The 23,770-nt window shown below is 39.6% G+C and overlaps 3 protein-coding genes across 3 annotated transcripts in view; 1 reads left to right on the forward strand and 2 right to left on the reverse strand.

The window, feature by feature from the left end:
- The window catches only part of tyw1 (tRNA-yW synthesizing protein 1 homolog (S. cerevisiae)), a 127,413-nt gene extending 110,942 nt beyond the window's left edge, over positions 1 to 16,471 (reverse strand). The window contains exons 1-8 of the mRNA XM_026191613.2: positions 16,316 to 16,471; positions 15,931 to 16,046; positions 15,658 to 15,795; positions 14,957 to 15,058; positions 12,833 to 13,027; positions 12,389 to 12,667; positions 10,114 to 10,230; positions 3,123 to 3,255 (exon numbers count right to left, since the gene is read on the reverse strand). Coding sequence (XP_026047398.2) covers positions 3,123 to 3,255; positions 10,114 to 10,230; positions 12,389 to 12,667; positions 12,833 to 13,027; positions 14,957 to 15,058; positions 15,658 to 15,795; positions 15,931 to 16,046; positions 16,316 to 16,379 — 1,144 coding nt within the window. The 5' untranslated portion in view covers positions 16,380 to 16,471. The remainder of the gene's footprint in view (positions 1 to 3,122; positions 3,256 to 10,113; positions 10,231 to 12,388; positions 12,668 to 12,832; positions 13,028 to 14,956; positions 15,059 to 15,657; positions 15,796 to 15,930; positions 16,047 to 16,315) is intronic.
- Positions 16,472 to 17,497: 1,026 nt separating this feature from the next.
- Positions 17,498 to 20,216, forward strand: sbds (SBDS ribosome maturation factor). Its single transcript, XM_026193381.2, has 5 exons — positions 17,498 to 17,737; positions 17,905 to 18,034; positions 18,125 to 18,325; positions 19,297 to 19,461; positions 19,662 to 20,216. The coding sequence occupies exons 1-5, from the start codon at positions 17,610 to 17,612 to the stop codon at positions 19,785 to 19,787; spliced, it is 750 nt and encodes a 249-aa protein (XP_026049166.1). The 5' UTR covers positions 17,498 to 17,609; the 3' UTR covers positions 19,788 to 20,216.
- A 191-nt stretch (positions 20,217 to 20,407) lies between these two features.
- Positions 20,408 to 23,140, reverse strand: LOC113036845 (claudin-4-like). Its single transcript, XM_026193382.2, has one exon. It carries the CDS (start codon positions 22,338 to 22,340, stop codon positions 21,654 to 21,656), a length of 687 nt encoding a protein of 228 aa, XP_026049167.1. The 5' UTR covers positions 22,341 to 23,140; the 3' UTR covers positions 20,408 to 21,653.
- Positions 23,141 to 23,770: the final 630 nt, after the last annotated feature.

Below are 23,770 nucleotides of genomic sequence, written 5' to 3' on the forward strand. Positions count from 1 at the left end.
ACTGCAGTGTGAATGCTTGAATCTGAATGTATGCACTGAAATGAATTAATTGCTGAATTTTGAGTTAAAAATTTTGAATGAGATTAAAAAAAAACAAACGAATTTAACCTGAAAACAAAAGTGCGGAACTGCTAAAAGCTGAAGGTTACACAGAAGAAGAAGTTGGAAAAAAGCTGAAAATGTTTTAATTGTAAATTAGAAAAACCTAAGAAATGAGAAAAGAACATTTAGAGTCAGAAAACATCTGAAAGAATATTAAAAGGTCATATTCTTTGAATCACTGAATGACTAAAATGTGATCCCTCCACTTGGACCCACACAGTTTAAAAAGTTTACATCTCTGAGCTTTGAAAGACAAGATGTTGGAAAGAGAACAACAATGGCGACGTTTTGAGGGTAAAATGATGGCTTTAACACTGTGGACACAGCAGCAGTTGAAAGAGAAGTGTTTAAGATGAATTTTGGCAGAGTGAGAGAGAGAGCTCGTTAAGCAGGCAGGTGTGAGCCTGGTTGCTATAGTGACCGCACCCAATGGCTCCATACACACGCACACAGACATGCACCTCACTTTTGCTGCTTAAAATGAACAGAAAAGTCAGGCCGAAACAAATCGTTCCCAAATGAAAAGTAAAAGTCGTATTGACAAAATTCTTTCACTGTGAGCGACAGCAATGTCTAGTCTACCAAATTCTCAGTTTTCATGTCTGTGGAGTTTATTATATGCACGTGGTGACAGTGGAAAGACACCATGCTCTTCTGATTTTCAAACGAACCTTCTGAGCCATTTTAACATTAGAGTCTATGGAAGAGTTTGAGGGAGGAGGCTGTGCATTGGTGACATTTATGAAAGAACCATAACACCTAGTACAATAGTAAACACATTGGATGAAAGAGGACAGCCATGGCTACGTTTTGAGGGTAAAATCATACCTGTAGAGCAAACGCTGCGGACACAGCAGCAGTTTTAAAAAAGATTTTAAGATTATTTTTTTTGCTCCTCTCACTCTAGCAGTTGAGCTGCCTCACTCTAGCCCCAACATTCCGTCCCATACACACCCATTATAAACTCTGAAACGGGTGAAAAAACATCATGAAACTTAAACTGGAACTGAAGAAAAAGTATAATAGATATTGAAAAGATAAATACAAGTTGAATAGTTGAATGTCTTGTCTTCGTTTTAAAGTTTGAATGGTGGCTCTATGTGAACGTATGTTGAAGTAGTAAGAGTTTAAAAATGAGTAAGTTGAATGAGAATTTGAAGGGTCTCCCCATTGAAATACATGGGAAATTTTTGTTGAATAAAGTTGAATAAAATTAAAAATATAAATGTTAAAAATGAGAAAAATACAAGCAACAGTGTCCAAAAGAATAGGAATCTAATGGTGTTTGAATGGTTTTTCTAAGTTGAACGGTTTTGAAGGAGTAGGCTTTCAAAAAACGTACGGAATAGATAAAATATAATAATAAAGATTAGAAGAACAATACTGTGAATGCTTTTCAAGCATTCACACTAATAAAGATTAGAAGAACAATACTGTGAATGCTTTTCAAGCATTCACACTAATAATAAAGATTACAACAACAATACTGTGAATGCTTTTCAAGCATTCACACTAATAATAAAGATTAGAAGAACAATACTGTGAATGCTTTTCAAGCATTCACACTAATAAAGATTAGAAGAACAATACTGTGAATGCTTTTCAAGCATTCACACTAATAATAATTTACTAATTAACCTCTACCTTCTAGTTATGACTTTCCCTGTCACTATTTTCTTGAAATAGGTTTCTCTTGAACCTCGCTGATGGAAAACTATTTTGCACACTGTGCAGCACTGTGTTAAAACTTTTTTGGACAATGCACAAGAGCAGTATGTGACACTGGCATCCAATCCATGCCAGGAAAAGACTATACAGGAAACATATCCTTCCAAGGCTGAAAACCATGAAGACAATGCCAAAACTTTCATCCTTCCTTCTAAATAAAACAAACTGCCCTCCAGGACTAATTGTTGCCAACATAAACACCACGAAATAGGTCAACATTTGGTCAAATGAAGTGAAGTCCTGTGTTCAGTGTCCTATTTATAGAGTGTTGTGTAAGCTAACTGTGGGGGGTATTGGCTGAAAATGACTGCTGGCTTGTGTTTTAATAGTGGGATAGTAGAAGAGTAGAATAGTAAAATCCAGACCTAATGAGTAAAAAAAAAAAAAAAATCAGCACATGGTGCACAGTGGAAAAAAATAGCAACAATATAAATAGTGATGGATTCACAGACCTTTTAAACAGAATATTTTGATGTTATTTCTACTAGATAATGTTAAACCTTAATACAACAGTCCAATTTTCAAATAGCCTCAGTTAAAACAGACACTAGTTATACATTCATATTATTATTTAGACATTAAGTTAACATTAGATTAACATTTTAAGCTAATCTTTAGTCCTGAACTTACTATCTTAAACAAGCAAGAACTGAAATGCACTGCACCCACCCACAGTTTCCATGTTGAACCTTTAAATAACAGCTTATCAGCAAGGTTAAAACGTAATGAAATTTCAGCAACTGATTAACCCAAATATACTCCAATGGTTTCAACTAATTTCTTCTTTCTGCATAGTACGCCAGAGCAATAAGCACTGATAGCCATTAAATACTTAATGAATTGCAAAAATACATCTTTAGCCATATGAGTTACATTAAATTGTTATGCAAATACCTTTTAGTACCACATAAATTTAAAAAAATGGCATAACTAACAATCTATGTTTAAAGTGAAAAAAACTTTGCTGCCCTCTGTGGAAAGATGAAGGTTAAACATATGCTGAGAGCAGCTGGTGCACTCTGTCTGTAATGAGATTTCTTTGGTTTACAATGCAAAGCAATGCAGCTAGATAACATGCATATATTATTCGCAGTCACAAGTGACACCCACCAGATGTTCCTTTAGAAAGCGATATATAATTTTACAAATACACCTTGAAGAACCATAAAACTACCACTGACTGAGTCAGTAAGCTATCAGTGCTGGTAACTTGGCATTTTTGGTTTCTAATTTGCTTTTGTGACTTCTCTTTTGCTAATCCTCAATTTTTTTTCTGAATCCTCTTTCCTCACCTTGCTTTGTCAGTGCTTCTCTGAGGGCAGGGGTGATCATCTCCCTTCTTTCCCCTTCGTCTTCAATCTTCTGCACTCCGTTTAATTTGGATAGCTTCACCATCTGGCCGTCTCTTTGACTCTCCTCTTTGCTCTGAGGCAGAAACAAAACTTTCAGTCTATTATGGTCTACAGCCATATAAACATTTATATCTATACTAGGTAACAAAAGGAAACAGCTGGAGAGACATTTTGCAACTAATCAGGTTAACCGGCAACAAGTCCGTAACATCACAGAGTACAAAAAGAGCATCTTAGCGAGACGGGGTTTCTCAGAAGTAAAGATGGTTCTGCAAAAAAGGGGATCTAGATCTGCAAAAGATGACAATGTTTATTAATATTAAATTGTGAAAACTGAATGCAATGCTGTAGATGAGCCATCATCAAAAGATTCAGAGAAAAAGACATAATTAAATGATGTCTTATTTATAGTATTTGAAAAAGTTTTTCTGTTATGTTCTGTTGTGTGTGTAAAGAACAAAGTAAAGGCCACATAAATTGAGCATTTTGTTGTAAAGATGATCACGTCAATCCAGCTATGTATATATGTATATATATTTGTTTTGACAAGCAGAATAAATACATTAAGGAATCATTTACACACTTGCAAAAAACCATAAAGACATTACAAATCCAACATTTCCTCTTCAACCTGCCTATTAATTGCATCTATCATTACAATACATATGTATGTGGTCCATATTTAGAAACTGCGAGCGAAAAATACTTTGGCGTCTTTTCATTTTCCCTGCTTTGCGAAAATTAATAAGTTGGGGGTTTTTTTGCTTTCAAATGACCATCACAGGCTGCTTAAAAAGATGGACACTGCTGCAGACATCAACTGTTGTCTAAGAAAGTTGACTTTTGAAAACATGTCCAGGATCCATTTGGAAAAGTGATGACCAACTTTTATACAGCTCTCTGTATCACAACAGCTATTTTTTTTCTTTTTGCTGCATCATCATCAACATCTTATTTCATGCCAGGATTATAATACTGCAATGCAGTGATTTTGTGTATAATGCTAAATATCTTAGATATATTCTGTGGACAAATACAACAAGATTGATTAAATCCTGCAAGAAAACTTTGCCTGGGGACAGAGAAACAGGTGTTACTTTTCAGAAAGACGTGATGGATGACCAGCCTTTAACATTAACCATGGTAAATGACAGCTTCACCCAATTACTGCACCTTTGCCACTTCTTCAGTTTGTCTATAGGGATCTATATGTCACTCTGTCAGCACACTAGGGCCCTTTAGGTGCTAATACAGTGTCAGCAAATGCTGATAAATGTTCAACACACTTGTATTCTTCAAGAATGTAGATAGTTCACAGATTCCTTTGTAGCTCACCGTATGGTACTAACCCCCGTAGAACTGTGTGAAAAATACTTGTTAACATTGCACAAACCGTTACTGCAAATCAATGAGATTCTTATAGAGTCCATTTTAATCTTTCCTCTCTTATCTCTGGAGTCAGAGATGGATAAGAAATTATGAGGTCTGTTCTTTGTGAAACTCTTCAGTAAGTTTCTTGTTGCAAGCCTAGAAAATATTTTAATAACTATCTGATCAACTGGAAAAGAAACAAGACAAAGTCAACTTTTCCACAGTCTGTGAGCAGTTGGTTAAATGATAATTGCCTCAATATTAATTCTGAATATAATTTTTGCCAGAATTGAGCAGCTGCTAATCCGTTTTAGTCTCCTAAAGCCTTTGTTAAAAAACAGAGAGCAAGCTTCTCTCTAAATATACTGCCAATTTTATTTGTGAACCTATGCTTCAGGTGTTCACAGTCATCTGTGTAAAATAGCACTCTTTTAACTTAAAACTGGAAGAATGCAAGCCCTTGTAGCTATCTAGTAGCACTATTTGCTCTGTGCATTTCCTCAACAATCATAGCCCCAAATACAGAGGAGGTTTCTCACACCTGACAGCAGCAGTGGTCCCCTAGAGCTCAGTTTTGATAGTAGATGCTGTGAACAAGAAAGCCACGCTGCTTTGTCAGAATACTGTCACATTTCTTTCTTAGATGGAAAAAAGATGGTGCTTGATGATATTTTTACGCGTCATTTAGATCACTGCAAAATGTGTGGGTTGCATGTTTTACTCTGAGTGACTTAAAGCGATGATCTATTCTATTATAGGTGACGTTAAGCTATGATCTATTCCAGTAATAAAGACAGGAGTACAAAAACAACCATACACTGTAAATCAGGGCGAGCAACAGCCATCCAGTGTTTCAATCATCGTGTGAATGGGCCTCAAGTCATTCTTAAAGTTCACCAAAAATCTAAACTGGGAGTGAAAACATGTACAGCCTACAATTTAACACTCAAGATTGGATAAGACTAGTTTGCCACTCAGCCGGCCCAAATGTCCACCTTCACTTAATGCATCTGTGACTCGTACAGTTCTGATAGCATACACAGCACGTAGCCAACGGTGAAACAATCTGTCCCTATGGTGTTTTCATGCAGCCTTGAAAATTTATCTGGCCCTAGTCTCTGGATCCCACTGATTGGCTTTCAGCCTTGACACCCAGTCATGCTTGGGCCAATCTGGGCTAACAGAAATGGGACATCTCACAGCATCGTGTTGTGCACGGGAACCATGACACAACATGGTGCTGCTGCAGATGAATGATGCAATAATACTTCACTGATTGAGTAGCACATGTGAATAAGGGAAAAACATAAAAGTACGGGAGGCAAAAAAAGCCCAAACCATGAACAAGTAGAAAATAAGAAAGACAAACACTCTAAGCTGGCAAAATGAATTCAATATTTTAAAGCTTAACCTTATTATCCAAATATTTTAATATATGTGAATAAGAGAAGCTATTTGTTACCAGTGTTTGCTCCGGCTCCAAAAGAGGATTGCACACCAAGAAAATTAGTCTATAGGTGCACTACTCTCTATACTGTAAAACAATAAAATAACAGTATTTGCCATTATTTTGTGCTTATAACAAGTGTAGTCATATTGTAACAGATATGTTGATGGAACAGCATAAATTCTAAATTTCGAATTTTTTTTTTTCTACATTTCTGTTTCTAAAACAGTTAGCAGACATTAAAACTTAACAAAAAAAAATGTGATGATTTATAAAAAATAAAAATAAAAATAAATAATAATAACAATAATAATGATAAAAATTAAAATTAAAAAGGCCTGCAGATGAATCAAAACTCCCCTGCACCCCTAAGAGCTCAAAATTGTTGTTTTCACTATGTAATCTGCCTGAGGACTTTTAACTAGGGTGCATTTTGCACACAGGAGGTTTAATAAAGCCAGTCCAGTCCAGAATCTGAACATGTTAATTTATGCCAATCAATGTTTCTGAAAATATAGAATATACCTTAGTAGTAGTTATACTGGCATCTTATGTGTGCTTTTTTCCTTTGGCTAGTGAGCTGAAAACATAAAAACGGAGCCAAAATTGCTGCGTGCCAGCTCAGGTTAATGATGCGTTTTACACTAACTCCTAACTGGCAACAGTCCCACAACGTAAAATCGACCACTCTGGCAGAAATGGAAGACTCTTATGACAAAGTTTAGATGCCAATACTATAAACAATTGTACAAAATCAATTTAGGACAACAATGCAAAATGAATTTTGCAGGCACTTGCTAGAATAAAAATGGAGCTACAGCCAAAGACTGATATAGATTAAGGCCACAGCCAATCACAGCCTGTCCATCACTGAAGGAAAAAAACAAAACATGTATTCATGAAATGTTTAGCAGTGATCAAGTCATCCTGATTCCATCTGGGATACAAGCCACATGGACACCAGTACAGACAAATCCTTCCAGTTTCAGTTTTTATCAGTCAATAAATGCAAACTTATATTTACTCTTACTGAGCACTCAAAGCTCATTTCACACTACTAGCCAAACTTACCAATTCACACAGTGTTTTATTAGTTTCAAGAAATATTTGGTGTCTTTAAACACCTTTTACCTCCCATGCACACATTCATAGGTCAGTCGATGCATCTAAGGGGTAATGTGCGGTTTAGTATCTTGCACAGGGGCACCTACATCAACTTAATGGCAAAAAAAAGAGAAAGACAGGTTGGGCGAGGTAACCTACTTATCCAAGCACGAGGTGATTTGTGCGTGAATTATTCAGCTACTGACACTACACCATAATTGTAAACTAAAAACGAACAGGAGACTGATGTTTATTTCAGTGTAATGGGGTAGAGAGCATTAAATGCCACAAGGAAACTTGTGAAATCAGCGTGGGATATAAAACCTGTAAAAAAAATAAAAAAAATGAATTGAAAAAAAAAATCCTCCCTTTCATCATTGTAATGGTATTTGTAAATCTGGTCCTCTTACAGTATTACAGATGTCAAATTTAAAGAAAATGTAATGTTTTACTAAAAATCACCATAAAGAGCCAGAATTAAGCCTGAAGAGTGTAACAAGCCCCACAGATACAGCATTTTCTAGTCACAGTTTGATTACTCACAGAGTATTCAGCTTGGCTAAATACCTGCTGTCTCTTGACAATATTAATGCTCAAACTAATTACATCTTACACTGCTCGCTCTGTGTGAACAAATTATGCAAAAGCAACATAAATTTGTTACTACAGGAATCCAAGTCATCTCTGGCATCCACGTGTGATGGCACAAATCATCCCAGAGCAGTTACAATTAAATCTTACATGACAGGTTAGGAATAAAGATGACTGCCTTGGGTATCATAAACAAATAGTCTATGGGTATATCTTTGGGGAAAAGGATAACAGCAGCTTGATCATAAAAATTACATGAAAACACCTCATGAATTAAAAAAGAAAAAAGAAAAGAAGTCTGACTCTTCTTACTGTGGAGGGCATAACTGAAGAGTACTGATCAACCCAGACTCCTCAAGTCATAAACTAATGTCTCTTTAACTTCCCAGCTGTGCTGTATAAACACATTTGTGCTGTCCTTACAACGTAGTCTGTCCTAACCTCCAAGGGCGTCTACACTGTAATATTACTGTCACACAGGAAGAGATGAGCCTGGGAGAGCATGGACAGCACAAAGCATTTTGCATTCAGTGCATTAAGTCTCCTATGAACCGCAGTCAAATGAAGCATAATATTCAGTAACCCAAAGGAGCACATACAGCGAAAATAATAATTTCACATCTATCAAAACACAACAGAATAAAATACTTGTGTGCATCTTCAGGACAGGAGCTGCCTCCACACTAAAAGTTTTCTGGATGTAAAGTCGACCGAGACAGAAGTTTGTGTTTTGACTGTGGCAACATTAGTAAATAATTCTGTGAATGTCTTTTTATGATGTAACATTTCTGGTGAAAGAAGCTTAAAGTAGAGTGTGATCACTTCAAAATGTCAAATACTATAAAGTAACAGTAAATGCATGGCACAGTAGTGCCGTGGTTAGCACCACGTATTAGAGCAAGAATGTTCAAGTTACCAATTAGTCGCCTGCCGCTATACCCAGGATGGAGGACCGATTTGCACATCAGGACTGCTACAGATCTTTACGACACTTTAAACACACAGCTCTGCTGTTAAAGCGATGAATGTATATTGTCTGCAAGTGACAGTCTATGGCTGTCTGTGTTTCTGTGTTAGCCCTGTGATGGACTGCTGATTTGTCCATCATTTACCTCAATTCTGTCCCAGTCCCCCTGTGACCCCTCACTTCAATTAATAAAATGGATGTATAGAAATGATACAGTCACAACAACTATCATTATCAATTTAAAATACCAATAATAATGATACTTTCAGTTGCTCCCTTTTTGACAAAGAGCTGCCACATCAAGTTGCCAAATCATGTTGGATTTGATTTGGCAATTTATTTGAAGTTTTTTTTTTTTTTAGCATTTCAGCTGAAATTTCCCTTATTTTAAGTTTTTACACTGGATGCCCTTCCTGATGTAACCCCAAAGGACTTTGGTGTAGTGTGAATGGGCACAAGCGGTGAAACTGAAATTATAGTTAAAAGTTCAAAATCTATGCACTCATTCACATTTTCTAAAGTGGGCCTACACTATGGAAAATTCCTGTACTGATACTAATCTATCTTGTGTTGTTGTTGTGTATTATGAATTTCATCTTTATCTGCCAACAAGCAGACTGAAGTCCAAAAAGGCTCATTTCTGCAGTGCATCAGTGCTTCCTGAACTGAGTACAGAGGTTTTGAGGTAAAGCATACTAACAAAAATGTCACGATGTACATAAAAAAAATAAGAGATTTATATCATTTGGCATTATTCATGATTAAAATCAATAAAAATGAAAATCTGCAATTGAATGAAGTAATTTCTCTTTTCTTGAATTTCCAATTTCTTCCATTTTTTTGAATGAAACTAATGAGCAGCTTACACTAATCTGCTACATTCAAAGTGGTACATTACAGGGTACTCGTCTGTCCACTTTATATAAGCTGTCATAGATCTTTATAGGACAGCCTATAACAGCAGAGTGATAATGTCTCTTCTTTTTCAATTTTTTCTTGAGTCACTCATCTCTCGCAAGTCTGTGGAGTGGGCGTCCTAACTATTACGCAAGCCTCCACTCCTCGTCTGTCGGGGTCTGGTGTCTATCAAACCATCTGCCATTTCTCCTTTAATGATACCACTCTTATCTCTTTACTGAACGCACTTACACTGGATGAAGGTGGTGGGAGCTTAATGCCACAGTGATGCCTGCTTGCAGACCTTGAAATGGAAATGCTGAAAATAGAGCTGCTGGATGATGACATTGGAGTGACAGTTTAAAATGACTCAAGAATAACAAAACTGCAGGTTTATGAGGGGAATTGCTAAGTACTGTATACACAACTTATATTTACAAGTACGAATACTAAGCTCTGCTTAGTTCTAAGGGTTTCTGCTGTCAATGTGTGAAATAACACAAGCATATGTATTGCAAAAAGTGGTGCTAACATGTTGGCGGAGGAAGCCTGACCTTTGCTTTCTTAACGCTGTTCATAATATTTCCCAGATCCTCCACGTCGAGCACCGTTTTTTTCTCATCTGGCAGACCGGACTCATCTTCATCACTGCTGGATTCCACTAGATCATCCTGGGGAAAAAATGAAAGAAGAAATAAAGAAGCACAAAAAGTGGTTAAAAAACAAGGTCAAAATGGAAAGTCGGGGACACGGTGATAAAGATGAATGGCATGTAGTAAAGAAAGGCTCACATATGGTCCAATCCATAACAAATTTAAAAAAAAAGAAGAAGTTGTGATTGAGTGAGTGTGCTGATGTGGAACACATTTATTGAACATCGTTATGTCCTCTTGGGCTGCCTGATTAAATAAGAAAACTATGTATGCGTTTATGGCATTTCAGCAGATTTATCACAACACATGGCCGACATGTGCAGCAGGAGAATAAAATGCATGAGTGGTACAGCGGGTACATAAATCACCACGATGGTCCCCTCGCCACAGTTCTCAGCTCCTCTCGGTTCCGGCTGAATGTCACCTCTGCTGAGTGTTGCAGACAGAGGGGAGGAAGTCTCAGCTAGAGTTGGCTCTGAGGTCCCCGCTACCATGACAACTGATCATCTGTGTGTGCTGTGATGCATATGAAGGCTGTGTGCGCATGTGTGTACATAAAATGTCTTTTTGTACTTGTGAAATGTGTAATTTTAGAGAGCGGTGGGGGGGGAAAAAAGTGCTATTTTCATATTTTCACATGATAGACCGGTGTTAAGTGAAATACAACAATTTTCATGCAGAACATTAAATAACGCCACGCTGCACCTGAAAGTGCACATCGCTGCTACTAAATAAGGACCTAATAAGCCAAGTATAACACTCCTGAGAAATTCAGGCGTCTGATCTGATTTTAATCACATTGTTGAAGGAGTGCAACATGAAGCCATTAGCCTGGCCAGTCTGTTTCAGACTCCTGCTTGGAGTTCTAAAGTGCCCATGTAATGTCATATTACATTATCCTAACCCAAAGGACAATTCTCCAACTAGATGTAAGCTGGATGCTTTCTCTATCTTTCTTTCTCCAGTTCTCTTTACCTGCTTCATTTAGAGTCGGTGGGACAAGCCTGGAGTCAAATAGTGAGGAAATAATATTACAACGTGTGGTATCGTATGCACAAAGCTGTTCTGATGATAGTTAACATTTTTATGTGGGTGTTTTTACTTTTATTTGTAGGCTGTCTATAAAAGATGACAGAGGCACCCTGATGTCACCCATTAATTTGTGAACTCTTTTTTTTTTTTAAAGCATTTTGGGCGTCCATCATAGCCTTTTGGAGAGAGAGAGAGAGAGAGATCAATATCACTGAGACATCGAGGACAGTTGTGCCGCATGTACAGCAGTGGCTTATAAATCACATGCTAGGCCCACCCGAAAGCTTACCCTGGATTTATCCCCATTTCTTACTCTAAATGTAAACAGAATGATTTTCATGAAGTATTCAATAAGACGTGAATCACCTCTTGCTGGCCTTTAGAAACCACTTGGACATTTTTAAAAGCAGAACCCATGGCTATATTTCATATTCTGACTATAGTTTATAATCTCAGTCAGAAGCCAGAGAAATCAACATTTTTTCACTCAGAAGCTTGCTTTCACTATTATATAAAAATAGAGACACGCTACCAAAACTTGAACAACTGGTGTGGACCAATAAATATTTTTTCTGTCTGTCACACAGCAGGTAGATGTTTGCTGTAATATTTAAGAACAGCTGAATGAATGTTCAGAAACTAAATGGCTTATCAGCTAGTCATTTTAAGCACAAGGCCAGCCTTCACCCACAAAAGAACAGATTTGGTGATAATTAACATCGAGTATTCACAGCTTTGCCCATCAGCAGGGGCAAAAGGGGCGTTTGAACTACTGTTATAGATAATAATATTAAGATATACTATCTTAAAACAATCGCTCGGAGAGAATGACAGAAGCAAGAGGATGTCTCCTTTTCTCTGTCTGGGTGCTGGTTCCCTTCAAAAGTACAGGAAGAAACGTCCAATGGCAATTAAACACGGCTCCTAGAAAAGCTGCTAAACATTGATACAAAGTTTCCAAGTTGGCAATAATGAAGCGAACTGATGCGTGATAATGACAGCTGGAAGTGAGAGGCGTGTCAGGCTGCCAAGCTGAGACGGTATAGGCTCAAACATATTTAAAAGCAAATATCTGGATCCCAAAAATGTGAATAATTGAATATTTTGATGAAGACTTTAATAAAAACAACTTTCCTGCCCTTACCTCAGAGCTGTTATTCTGTGGAGAGGCCTTCTTCTCTTCTTCCTGTCGCTCCTTCCTCTTGTTCTTACAGGAGCCCTCAGTCTTGCACTTCCCACTGCAGCTCTTTTTCTCGCCCTTTGCCAGAGTCTTTAAGCGGTTCAGGAACTTGACCTTCCAGGTCAGGAAGTCTGCCTGGATGCTGCCATTAAGACTCTTCACCACATTACAGTCGCCTTCTCCCCTGGTCATGATTCGTCTGCCACTCAGCATCCACAGCCACTTGTCCACATTTTTACACACCTGTATGAAAAAAGCAGGTTGAATTCTTAGTAATTACTGAAAGCACTGAAGTGATTCAGGCTTAATAAACTGCTGAGCTACAGCCTTGAAGCTTTAGACATCCTCTGAATAGCTGACTATTATCAACCAGTGTCATTCTTCTCATTTTGTGAAAACCTTTCATACCGTGTTGTAATGGCCAACATAGACAGAGTTTCCAAGGCCAAACACTGCATATCTGAGTCCTTTCAAGTAGGTCTTCCCATATCTGAAGTCAGTGGATGCCTCTTCGAGCCACTTGCAGAACCACTCAGCATTTTCTGTGGGCTGTCCATCAGTGTAGGTTGCCACAAGAAACACGCACACCGACTTACTGATGCACTAATGGGAGAGGTAAACACAGCATATAGGAAAGAGTTAAACAGGAGGAAAAAAGCTTAGTGTTTCTTCATTCAAGACTTTTTTTGTCCAAATATGGAAACACTTATCTGTGGGACTAACTAGGGACGAAATGCAGTGAGAGGTTGAGACACTAACACTGGACACTAACTGGATGTACTGCTGACACATAATTACGTACCAGCTAGTCCTAATTAATTAAGCAATTACTAACACCCTACTCTCGCCTGTGGCTACAAACTAAGCAGCAGCAGATGCAATAAAGAAGCCAGTTGAAGTGGTATAGGCATTCCTAGGTGTTTTCAGCATGTCCAAATGGAAGCAAACCCCAGGGCAGAACACCGTGAAGATGTTATTTTTCCCGACTGGCTTGGGAATCTATGTATCTGCATCTGGTGGAAGGGAAGTGCCAGAGAGAGAAGGAAGTCTGAGCAAGTCTGGTTAGACTGCTGCTGGAGAAGCAGTGGAAAATGGATGGTGGATGTTTTTTTGTTACTGAACCAACAGTAGCTCAAATCCACAAATAATGCAGTCATCTATTTTCTTCTGTTTACGTAACTCAGGGTCACAGTTGGGGAGGAATCTATAAACAAGAGGCAGAGTACACCCTGGACAGGTAGATGGAAGCTGGAGTATCCAAAAAGGTTCATGGTACTCCGGCTTCCTCCCATCTCTCCATATGTTTGAAATGTTTGAAATAAAATGAACTGAACTGAAACAGGGTCAAATGTGCCAAACAAAAAGGTTCCTTCCTCTGATGCCTGACCAGTAAATCAGTCGCACTGAAGGAGAGATGTCTGCAGACACATTTCACGTAGAGCTTTTCTGTCACTGAAAACTGTATCACTGTCCCTTTGAATAAATAGTTATTTTCCTTTTTCTGCTGTCAACCAGCCAACCAATCTCCTATTCATCTCGAAATGCAGCACAGAGGGACTGTGCTCACAAAAATAAAAAGACTGATGAAAACAATCCATCTTGCTGCAGATGAGCAGGAACATGTTTGCTCTCTGCACCGGCCGTTTGAAGGCTCAAGCAGAAATGAAGCTTAAGCTGAGCTGGCAGTAATAGAACTTGAGGCTTATCACGCCAGTGTTTGCTGTCAAGCTTTGAAAATAAGAGTAACGATTTTTATTTTCCTTTGATTAATTCTGTTCTAATCAGGTGTTCCCTGGAAGTACACACAGGCAGGTCTTATGAGCTCACAGTTACATTTTAGAGATTTAATTAGCACCCAACAGCTGCTTCTGAGCATCCTGTAAACAGCATTTAATTGCTTACAGAGTACCCATCTGACAGCTGCATTAATCTTTCATTTATTCTCTATGATGCCACAGGTAGGGGTGATAAAGAAAAGTTTGCCAGGTCTCCTTAGAGGATCTGTGGAACCAGCTCCCAGTTTGGATTTGGGGTGTAGACACCATCTTACTTTGCAGATTAGTCTTAAACTTTCCTTTTAGATAAACTATTAGACAAGTATTACTAAATAGTAGAATTAAATATTTGGGTTGGCCCATATGCCCTTGAACCACCCTCAGTTATGCTGCTAGTGGCTCTGGACCTCTTGTGTTTTGTTGTGCAACTAGCCTCTGGTCACTTTCCCTCCATATGCACTTACATATCAACACCTTCTCCCTCCAGCGGTGTCTATGGTTTCCAAGATGCACGGTCCCTGTCCGGCTTCACTGGTCCATCAACCAGCCAACTATGTCACTTGTGTGTTGTTTGTCATCTCTGTGCTAACCTTCTCTGTCTATACTTCCCCCATACTCCCCAACAGGACTTGGCAGACACCTAGCATTCCCCTGAGAAGTGTTTGCTCACAGGGTGAAACAGTACAGGGTCTCTACCTTACAGTATAAAGCAGTCTAATATGAAACTGAAAAGCATATTCTGCTTTGGTTGGCTTACCTCATCAGCAAGCTGATCATCTGGATCGTAGTCCTTCATGTCAATCACCTCGGCTGGTAAACCCAAAGACTTCACCTCCTCTGACAGCTCGTTCGCAAAGCCCTAAACATATGGAGAGTCTCAGATGGTGCTTTTAAGATGTCAGTAAAGACTAAATTACCACATGCTGAGTACTTTTCAAAATACTATCGATTTAAATTTGAGTTGCGTTTAATGTGCTTGATTACATGTGTGTAAAATTTAGTGCTCAGAGTTTTTGACTCAGGAACTGGTTGATGAAATTTAGCTTAGCATTGCTGTATGCAACAGAAAGCTTTACTACCACTGTGCTTTGTGAGATGAGGAGTGCTACTGATGCATTAAAATGCAGTAGCTTTACCACGCTAGAGCAAAAATATGCACAAGGGTAATGAATTGTTATTGCAGACTGTGAAAGTTACACATGAGCCTTGATACAGAAACTGTTAATCAGTGTAGTGATTCAGGTTGTCAATGATCTGTAGAGTAATTATAATTACTAGTATTACTATTTTGTTTTATTTTTAAAAGGGTAAAGGGGTTTGCGTGTCAGTGGCCCCCTGTGACAGGAGAGACAGGCTGGAAAACCAACAGGAGGTTTCTGATTAGTCGCTTTCTCTGTGTCTCATATTTTCTCTGCTCTCATCTGGTCACTTTAGATTTGCAGGAAATAACTTTTGTACCTTTGCAGTCCCGGTTTGTGAGCCATAGAAGATTTTGACTCCTGACACATGAACCTCCTTGGTCTCTCTGTCGTTCTTCTTTGCAGCTTTGTCAACTTTGTCGTTCTTCTCTTTGCTGGCATCTTTAGAAACGCTTTTCTGAAAGCAGATCAGTGCAGCGATAAATGGAGCTGTTTCCGGTCAAGACAGCGAGACCTTAAGAAGCACTGCAGAGACCGTTTAGAGACTAAAACACATACACAAATTAGAGTAAGGTATGAGTAAGTGCCTCACCTTCTTCAGTAAGAACCAGAGCCCAAAAACAAGCGCAGCAGCTGAGTACAGGTACAACCTGCTGTGCCATAACCACATGAAATAGCTCTCAGTGGGACTGCGGGCATCCTGAGAAACTGGAGGGAGAAAACACATCAAACTGAGTCCTCAGATCCTGAACTGCTTTGATGAAGAAAACAGCCACGTCATATTTGTTTCTGCCAAACCACAGCTGACCACATGCAACAACAAAACAGAATTAAATCCCAACCTGAAGCTACCTGCGAAAAATAAAAGTCGGGGGACTGGCGAGCAACGCATGCTAGCTAGTAATGCTACCCTCCTTTAGCCAAAACACAGCTTGAAGAGAGTTTTCAGTTGCTTTAAATATTTAAAATAAACTCACCTTTTGAATCCGAGGCAGAGACTCTGGAGGCCAAAAGCAATACAAATACGATAAAAGTTGGCATTGCTGCAAGTAACTACTTGCACAGTCTTCAGCACCTGAAGCTCTGCGCAACCATATTCTTTGCCGATATGAATGCTGGGAAGTTGAGTTCGGATCGTCCAACGGCTTGAGTTTGTTTGCTTATGGACATTCAGACTTTTTAAAAAGCAGCTGAAGTTAAATTAAACGATGAAATTCATCTTCTTGGATTTAATTTTGAATATTTTACTCATTCATACCTATATGCTTTATTTTGAAAGTCTATAGAGGAAGTGGTTCTATTACACTATGTCTATTTTGATTTTCTTGTTGTTTCCAGAAGGATTTTTAATTTGTCCTTTTTATTTTAATTCCTTTTAACATTTTGTAAACTGACGCCAGATGAGGAGACCCGGACATTAAAAATAAAATGAATGCAATGTCAATTGATATTGAACAAATAACTGCACTTATGCATTCTGGTAAGCTAGCTCGGTTACAAATACCTCTAGTCGTTTTTGTAGATCGCCCTCTTGTGGTCATATGGAGGAACTGCAATAGACCGATTAAAATATGCTAACGTTCAAATTAATTACAACACTGAGGCTTGAGAAAAGCTGTGAGCTATTTTCTGGTAGTTGTGTTAACTTCCGTGATAATGTGACAACTATTATTAGGCGAAATCACTAACGTGCAGAGAAAAGTATGATAATGTAGGAAGAAAGAACTGCAGGTGGCTTTAAATTGAAACGGAATATTTTCTGCCCTCCAGTGGTCACAGCGGCGAACTGCACATAGAAATTCGTCAAACTTGCATTAATGTAGGCATGACAGCGGCATTAAGCACGTCCGATTATTCATTTCAAAATAAGACTTACACGTAGTTCAAAACGTTTTTAATACTTAACGCTGTCAATAACAATAAATAAGAATAGATTGTGCTGTCAGACAATTAAATATGATGTTATCTCATAACTCTGCAGCCATTAATCTAACAGTGCCCAATTTATGTGGCGTTTTATTTCGAAAATAATAACAGTTTGAAAAGTTAAATTTCATAAATATGTATTTAATTATGCATATATGTATTTATTTAATTTATTAAACGAATAACAACAAAGAAAACAAAACTGACTCGGAACTGATGTTCGAAGTCACAGTTTCATACCGAACAGCCATTTAGGATACACTCGAAGAATACGGGTGGTGTTGTGATAGCGTACGTTTCTTGTCAGCGGCGCTTGCTTCGCAACTGTTTGTGGTAATCGCAAATATGTCGATATTTACGCCAACGAATCAAATCCGGCTGACCAACGTAGCGGTGGTGAGGATGAAGAAAGGCGGGAAGCGATTTGAAATCGCCTGTTACAAGAACAAAGTTATGAGCTGGAGATCAGGAGCGTGAGTACCAGGAGATGTTAACGCCTCCTGTGCCTGATTGCTGTTTTACTTCGTTGTTGCTAGAGGAAACTTTGACAATTCATTTCTCTTCCACTTTAAATCCTCTCGATGGTCGTTACATGCTAAATCAGCCAAAAATGCTCCAAAACGTCATGTTTTCATTACAGAGAGAAGGACCTGGACGAGGTTTTGCAGACGCACTCTGTTTTCGTCAATGTTTCCAAAGGCCAGGTGGCGAAGAAGGATGACTTAACCAAAGCTTTTGGGACTGACGACCTTACAGAAATCTGTAAACAGGTATAAAACATCCCCATACGTACACATTGTGAGCATAAGCCATGCCATTTACTGCATGTAGGCTTGGTTGTTTTGTTTTTTCTCCTGAAGATCTTGGCCAAAGGAGAGCTCCAGGTGTCAGACAAAGAGAGGCAGACTCAGCTGGAGACCATGTTCCGGGATATAGCTACTATTGTGGCAGAGAAGTGCGTCAACCCTGAAACCAAGAGGCCGTACACAGTCAGTCTGATTGAGCGGGCCATGAAGGACATCCACTACTCTGTCAAGCCCAACAAGAGCACAAAGCAGCAGGTGAGGAGGATACCATGTGTTTCCCTTTCTTGTGTTGTGTTAGTAAATGGGCTGGTTCTTATTTAGCATCTTTCTACTTTACCTGAGCACTCAAAGCCCTTTAAGCAGATATCTGGGGAGCTCAGAGTAGAGGTGCTGCTCGTTCATGTCAAAAGAGCCAGTTTAGATGGTTTGGTCATCTCAGGCCTGCTGGGCACCTCTATTTGGAGGTTTTCTGGGTATGTATGTATGTATGGAGACCCTGTGGGGGGATGCAGAACCTGCTGCAGAGCTTAAATTTCTTATCTGGCCTGAGAGCACCTCAGGATCTCCCAGGAGGAACTGGAGGCTTAACATGGAGCCAACAGCAACTTCAGATGGAAAATAGTGCACGAATGGGTGTATTTTCCTTTAAAGTCATTAAAAATCATGTTAAATATATTTTAAAAAAATTCTAATTCATCCATCCATTTTCTTTAAAACTGGTTTTATATATACGGGTCTTGAGAGAGGTGGCTGGCGTCTACTCCATAGCACTAGGGCATTAGGGCATCCTGGCTAACACAGACAGACAACCTCAGGCTCTCATATTCACCTACTGCCAATTTTGAATCACCAGTTCCTCTGATAGTCCAAAGACTACGAGATGAATCTAGAGCACTTGGAGAAAACCCACACAGACACAGGAAGAACAAGCAGACCCCACTAGAAAGTTCAAGCCAGGAAGCTTCATATTTTTTCAGTAGTTTGAGTTTTGTGTCTAAAACAAATAAATAGACGAGAGTGAATTCAAAGTCTTTTGCCAGTGACAAGTAAACAAAGAGCAACTAAATGTTTGAAGCTCGGTGATCACACATACTCTGCCCCTCTGACTTCAGTTTGTTGGTGTGGAAGTTGTTGCAGTTATAATCTGTGTATTTCAGGCCTTCTCTGCAGTGAATGATGATGCTTTTTTACATCATTGATAAACAGATGTGTGCTGTTGTTTTCAGGCCCTGGAGGTGATTCGGCAGCTGAAGGAGAGCATGGAGATCCAGAGAGCCCACATGAGGCTGCGGTTGGTGCTGCCAGCCAAAGAGGCCAAGAGGCTGAAGGAGAAGCTGAAACCGCTCCTGCAGGTCGTGGAGAGTGAGGATTTTGATGAGGAGCTGGAAATGGTGAGCGGCGTTTAATGGTATTTGTGGTTGTGACTGAATAATCTCTACTTTCATTCAATAATATGAACAATTCCATGAAGCTCTGCAGATCAGCTTTGTGTTTTTTAAACTGAAATTTTGTCTCTTACCATATTATAATGTAAAGCCAATATTATTATCCCTTTATTACTCTTTATTTTTCCCGGGTGTGCGTCTGTCAGGTGTGTCTGGTGGATCCCGGCTGCTTCAGGGAGATCGATGAGCTGATCCGCTGTGAGACTAAAGGCCGAGGCTCTCTGGAGGTTCTCAGTCTCAAGGATGTGGAGGAGGGAGATGAGAAACTATAGTAACCCTGCCCGTCAGAACTCTGCACCTTATCCACACTAACACGCTTCATTAGGGCACACAGACTGCAAACTCATGAAAAAAAATCTATGTTTATGGTCTGATTTATCACAATTTCAGCCACTTTCACCCTGTAAGGATTAATTTGACTGAAAGAAGTTATAATTTGCTGAGTGGAATATATTTTGAAAGCAGGTTTGAGAATTTATGCCTGAACTTTAAAGTCGGTGCTTATTTCTGATGTTTTTTCTTTTATTTATTCACTTTTTTTTAAGTCGATTACTAATTTAGCAGAACGTCTACACAAAGTCGTGTGCCATGTAGTCGCGCTCAGTATCCCATCCTATTATCTGTGGATCATTTCTTTATCCTGGTAAATTCTATTTTATTATAATAAGTTTGGTCTGTAATAAACACTATACAAAATATTATCTCTTGGGGGATTTTTCTCATATACGCTGCTTTGCAGAGGCGGCGCAGTGGTGCAGTGGTTCACACTGTCTGCTCACAGCAACAGGGTTCCTGTTGCCTTTTACCTAATGACAGCTGGGAGGGGCTCCAGGCCCCCAAGACCCAGAATTGGTAAAGCAATTAAGAGGATGGATAGTAAACCAGCACAGGGTAATGACAAATTCACCTCTGTTTTATTCTTTAAGAAAAAAAATAATGTACAGAATTCCATGGAATATCCTGTTTATCTTAAAGGTGTTCAGAAAGGTGACAATACAGCATTTGTAAATATCATTAGTAGAAGAAACTATAAAGTAAAAGTGAGATGCAGCCCAAAGAGTGATGCAACTGTTGTTGTTTTTTTAAATTAGAAGTCAAACAAAAGAAATACAGCTGAGAAATCAGATCCTCGTTCACACATGAATATCAGAGACTGTCAAATTCAGAATGAGGATATTTTCCACAGTTTTCCTTTCTCACATGCAGCACACACAGGAAACGGTTCACTTCTGCTTGTTGGATTATAATCTATGCTTTTGGCACATCGGCTTAATCCAATATAACGCAGACTTTTTTCTGTCCAGCAGCGTCACACGTTTGAGCTCTCGTATGCACTCCTGCTGGGTGATGCTGGGTGATGTTGGGTGAGGTTGTAGCACCTGATGTGGTGCTGGTAAACTTTAATCCGTGCAATGATATCCAGATGCTGGCGTTCTTCTAGAAGACTGTAATTCATGCTTGTTTCTCACTGCTTATTGTGTGAGTAGGATGAGTACGTTTATGGTCTTATTCGCCACTGGGCCACAAATATTCATCTATTCAGAGACTCTGGCTTTATTTCCATCAAACATTTTCAAAAGACTGAAAAACCGATGGTTATATGATTTTTAAATTGCCCCTCACACCTCTTCATCTGCTCAGTGGCATAACTAGTTAAAAGAAAAAAAGTCAAACAACTTTATTAAAACATGTTTCTGAATAATTTGCAGTGCTTTTCTGTGTCCAACAGTTCAGTCCATGTAAAGTTGTATTGCTTTATTTACACAGTAAAATGTATTTGTGCGATAAGTTTTGGGATCGTTATTATCGGTCAGAATTGGTAATTTCATCAAGTAATGCAACAGACACCCAAAAGTATCACTTGAAAGTAATTTAAACTGTATAACAGTACTGCATTATGAACAGTTTGCTATCTTCACTGGAGGTGAAAACACTGCAAAGCAACATGCAAAGTTAAAGTCCTGCCCACATCCCTATCAGTGAAACTAGCCCCATGATAAATGACTTTCCAGTGCTGTGTTCATTACTTTTAAGCCAGTGCATCATTACCTAACCTGCAGCCACAAGTTTTCTTCAGCTCTTTGCTGATTTTCCAGTTTAATCCCTCACGCTCGGTTAAATATTGCATCACAGTCCTCTCATATAGGCTCTGATCTGCGTTCGTACTGGCTGTGTGTGAACGTAGTCCTGTTGATCCTGCTCAGTGGGTGACTGGCCTCCTCCTCTAGATTTGGGTACCTGCTGTCTGAAGTCTGCTCCTCCTGCCTCTGAGCAGTTGGGCATCTGGTGGTAAGAAACACCCCACCGGCAAGCATCAAGCCAAAAGAGATCCATCCAAGGTAGAGAGCAGGTCCCCAGTCCCTTTGTAGACCCACAGCGCCCTCCAGTGGCTGACTGGTGTGGTGGCACGTCCAAGCTATGGGAACCAACAGTATGATCCCTGACAAAACAAAGAGACTACCAGAAAACACTTTGATCTGGCCTCGCTGAGGGAACCACACCATCCCCACTGTTCCGATCACTAAAGCAAAAGCCCCAGCGCCAATGGCTGCCAAAATCAGGGCTCTCCACGTCCGAAAACTTCCAGAAAGAGACATGAGAGACCGGTAAAAGGAGCAATGCAGGCTGCCATCGTGGGCCAAATCCCAGTGATCCCATTCCAACCACACCCCGTCCCAGTAGGCAGGCAGAGTAGCTGTGGTGTTGTCCACGGTGCCGCTTACTTTCCACAAGGCTAGGCAGCGTGTCAGAATGGCACATAGCCACCCGATGGCGCCGAGGCCGAGGGCAGCGAGCTCCAGCTTCTGCTCCAGCTTCTGCTTCATGCCGGGTCCTCCTCTTCACTGCAGACCTGCCTGTGTAACCAGAAACAGCTGGCTGCAGAGCACAGTGGGGTGGGGTGTTATTTTAACGTGCATGTGCATGTGTGAGGCAGAGATCATTTGCTTGTGCGCCTGTTTGTTTTGCATGCCGTGTTCAGAGAGAGGAAACCAGTTCTTTGGTATTCTTGAAAAGAAGGCACCGCGTGTCTACGGCTGGGTGGAGGAGGGAAATCCCTGTTTGCCCTACCATGGTTTCAAAACAATCGCTTTCTCACAGTTTCTCAGCAGAGGGGGAAAACAAAGCTTCTTCTGTGCGCTCATGTTTAGCCACTGGCCTGTGTTTCTGGGAAGTAACTTGATCTAAAGAGCCACAAATTCTTGCTGATTCTGAGACAGGTTACTAAATCTCTGTGGCAGTAAGAAAAGTGACAGCAAAATATTGATTCAAATGACGCACGGTTACTCTGCAGTCTTTATTCTGAATACTAAGAAACAAGTCACAATCACAAAAGCTTTCAGCGTAGAAAACATTCTCTGTTTAAGTTCACAAAAACTTCAGACTAAACTACACGAACGCATGCACGGTAAGCTGAAAACACAATTACTTTTACAATTACTTCCAAATACTTTGAACATGTCATGGTTGTTGGTGATGGTGTAAATATTTCAGAAACTTTTAATCTACTGGGATTTTCACACACAGTCATCTTCAGGGTTTACAGAGAGTGATCTGTAAAAGAGAAGATATCCAGTGAGCATTAGTGTGTTGCTCTGTCTTGCGATGTCAGAGGTCAGAGGCAAAGACTCCTTCGAGCTGATAGGAAGGCAACAGTAACTCAAATAACAACTTGTTACAGCCAAGGAATGCAGAAGAGCATCTGGGAAAATATAAAACATGTTGAACTTGAAGCAGATTGGCTACAGCAGAGGACCTGTCCTGGAGAGCGTCATTCCCATCAGCTAAGAACAGGAAAATGAGGTTACAAGTTGCAAAGGCTCACCAGAGTTAAGCTTTTCTGAGGCGTATCATTTGGACCAGCTTTGACAGGGTCAGAGAGTAGTATGAACATGAAAACATGGATCCATCCTGCCTGATACTGAATATGCTTCAGTATTCGAGTGGTAGTGTAGTGGCACTTGGCCCCTTCACAACAGCTGATCATTAATTAAATGCCTCAGCCTGTCTCAGTACTATTGCTGTCAATCTCTGTCTCTGTATGACCACAATATACCCATCTTCTGATAGCTTTCAGCAGAATAACATCCCCTGTCATAAAGCTTCAAGAAACAAGTTCATTTTTTGATTATTATGGGTACAATAAGTTCACTGTACTCCACAGTCACCAGATCTCAATCCAATAGAGCACCTTTGGGAAACAGTGGAACAGGGGGCTGCTGTCGATGATGTGCAGCTGACAAATCTGCAGCAACTG

This window comes from Astatotilapia calliptera, chromosome 14, assembly GCF_964374335.1.
Source record: "Astatotilapia calliptera chromosome 14, fAstCal68.1, whole genome shotgun sequence".
NCBI classification, from domain to species: Eukaryota; Metazoa; Chordata; class Actinopteri; order Cichliformes; family Cichlidae; genus Astatotilapia; species Astatotilapia calliptera.

Excerpts from the sequence above, each read along its gene's own strand:
- sbds (XM_026193381.2), top strand. The coding sequence starts at position 17,610 with ATGTCGATATTTACGCCAACGAATCAAATCCGGCTGACCAACGTAGCG. Across the intron at positions 18,035-18,124 it reads TTACAGAAATCTGTAAACAG|ATCTTGGCCAAAGGAGAGCT; the intron begins GTATAAAACATC and ends TTTCTCCTGAAG. Across the intron at positions 19,462-19,661 it reads TTGATGAGGAGCTGGAAATG|GTGTGTCTGGTGGATCCCGG; the intron begins GTGAGCGGCGTT and ends TGCGTCTGTCAG.
- LOC113036845 (XM_026193382.2), bottom strand. The coding sequence starts at position 22,340 with ATGAAGCAGAAGCTGGAGCAGAAGCTGGAGCTCGCTGCCCTCGGCCTC.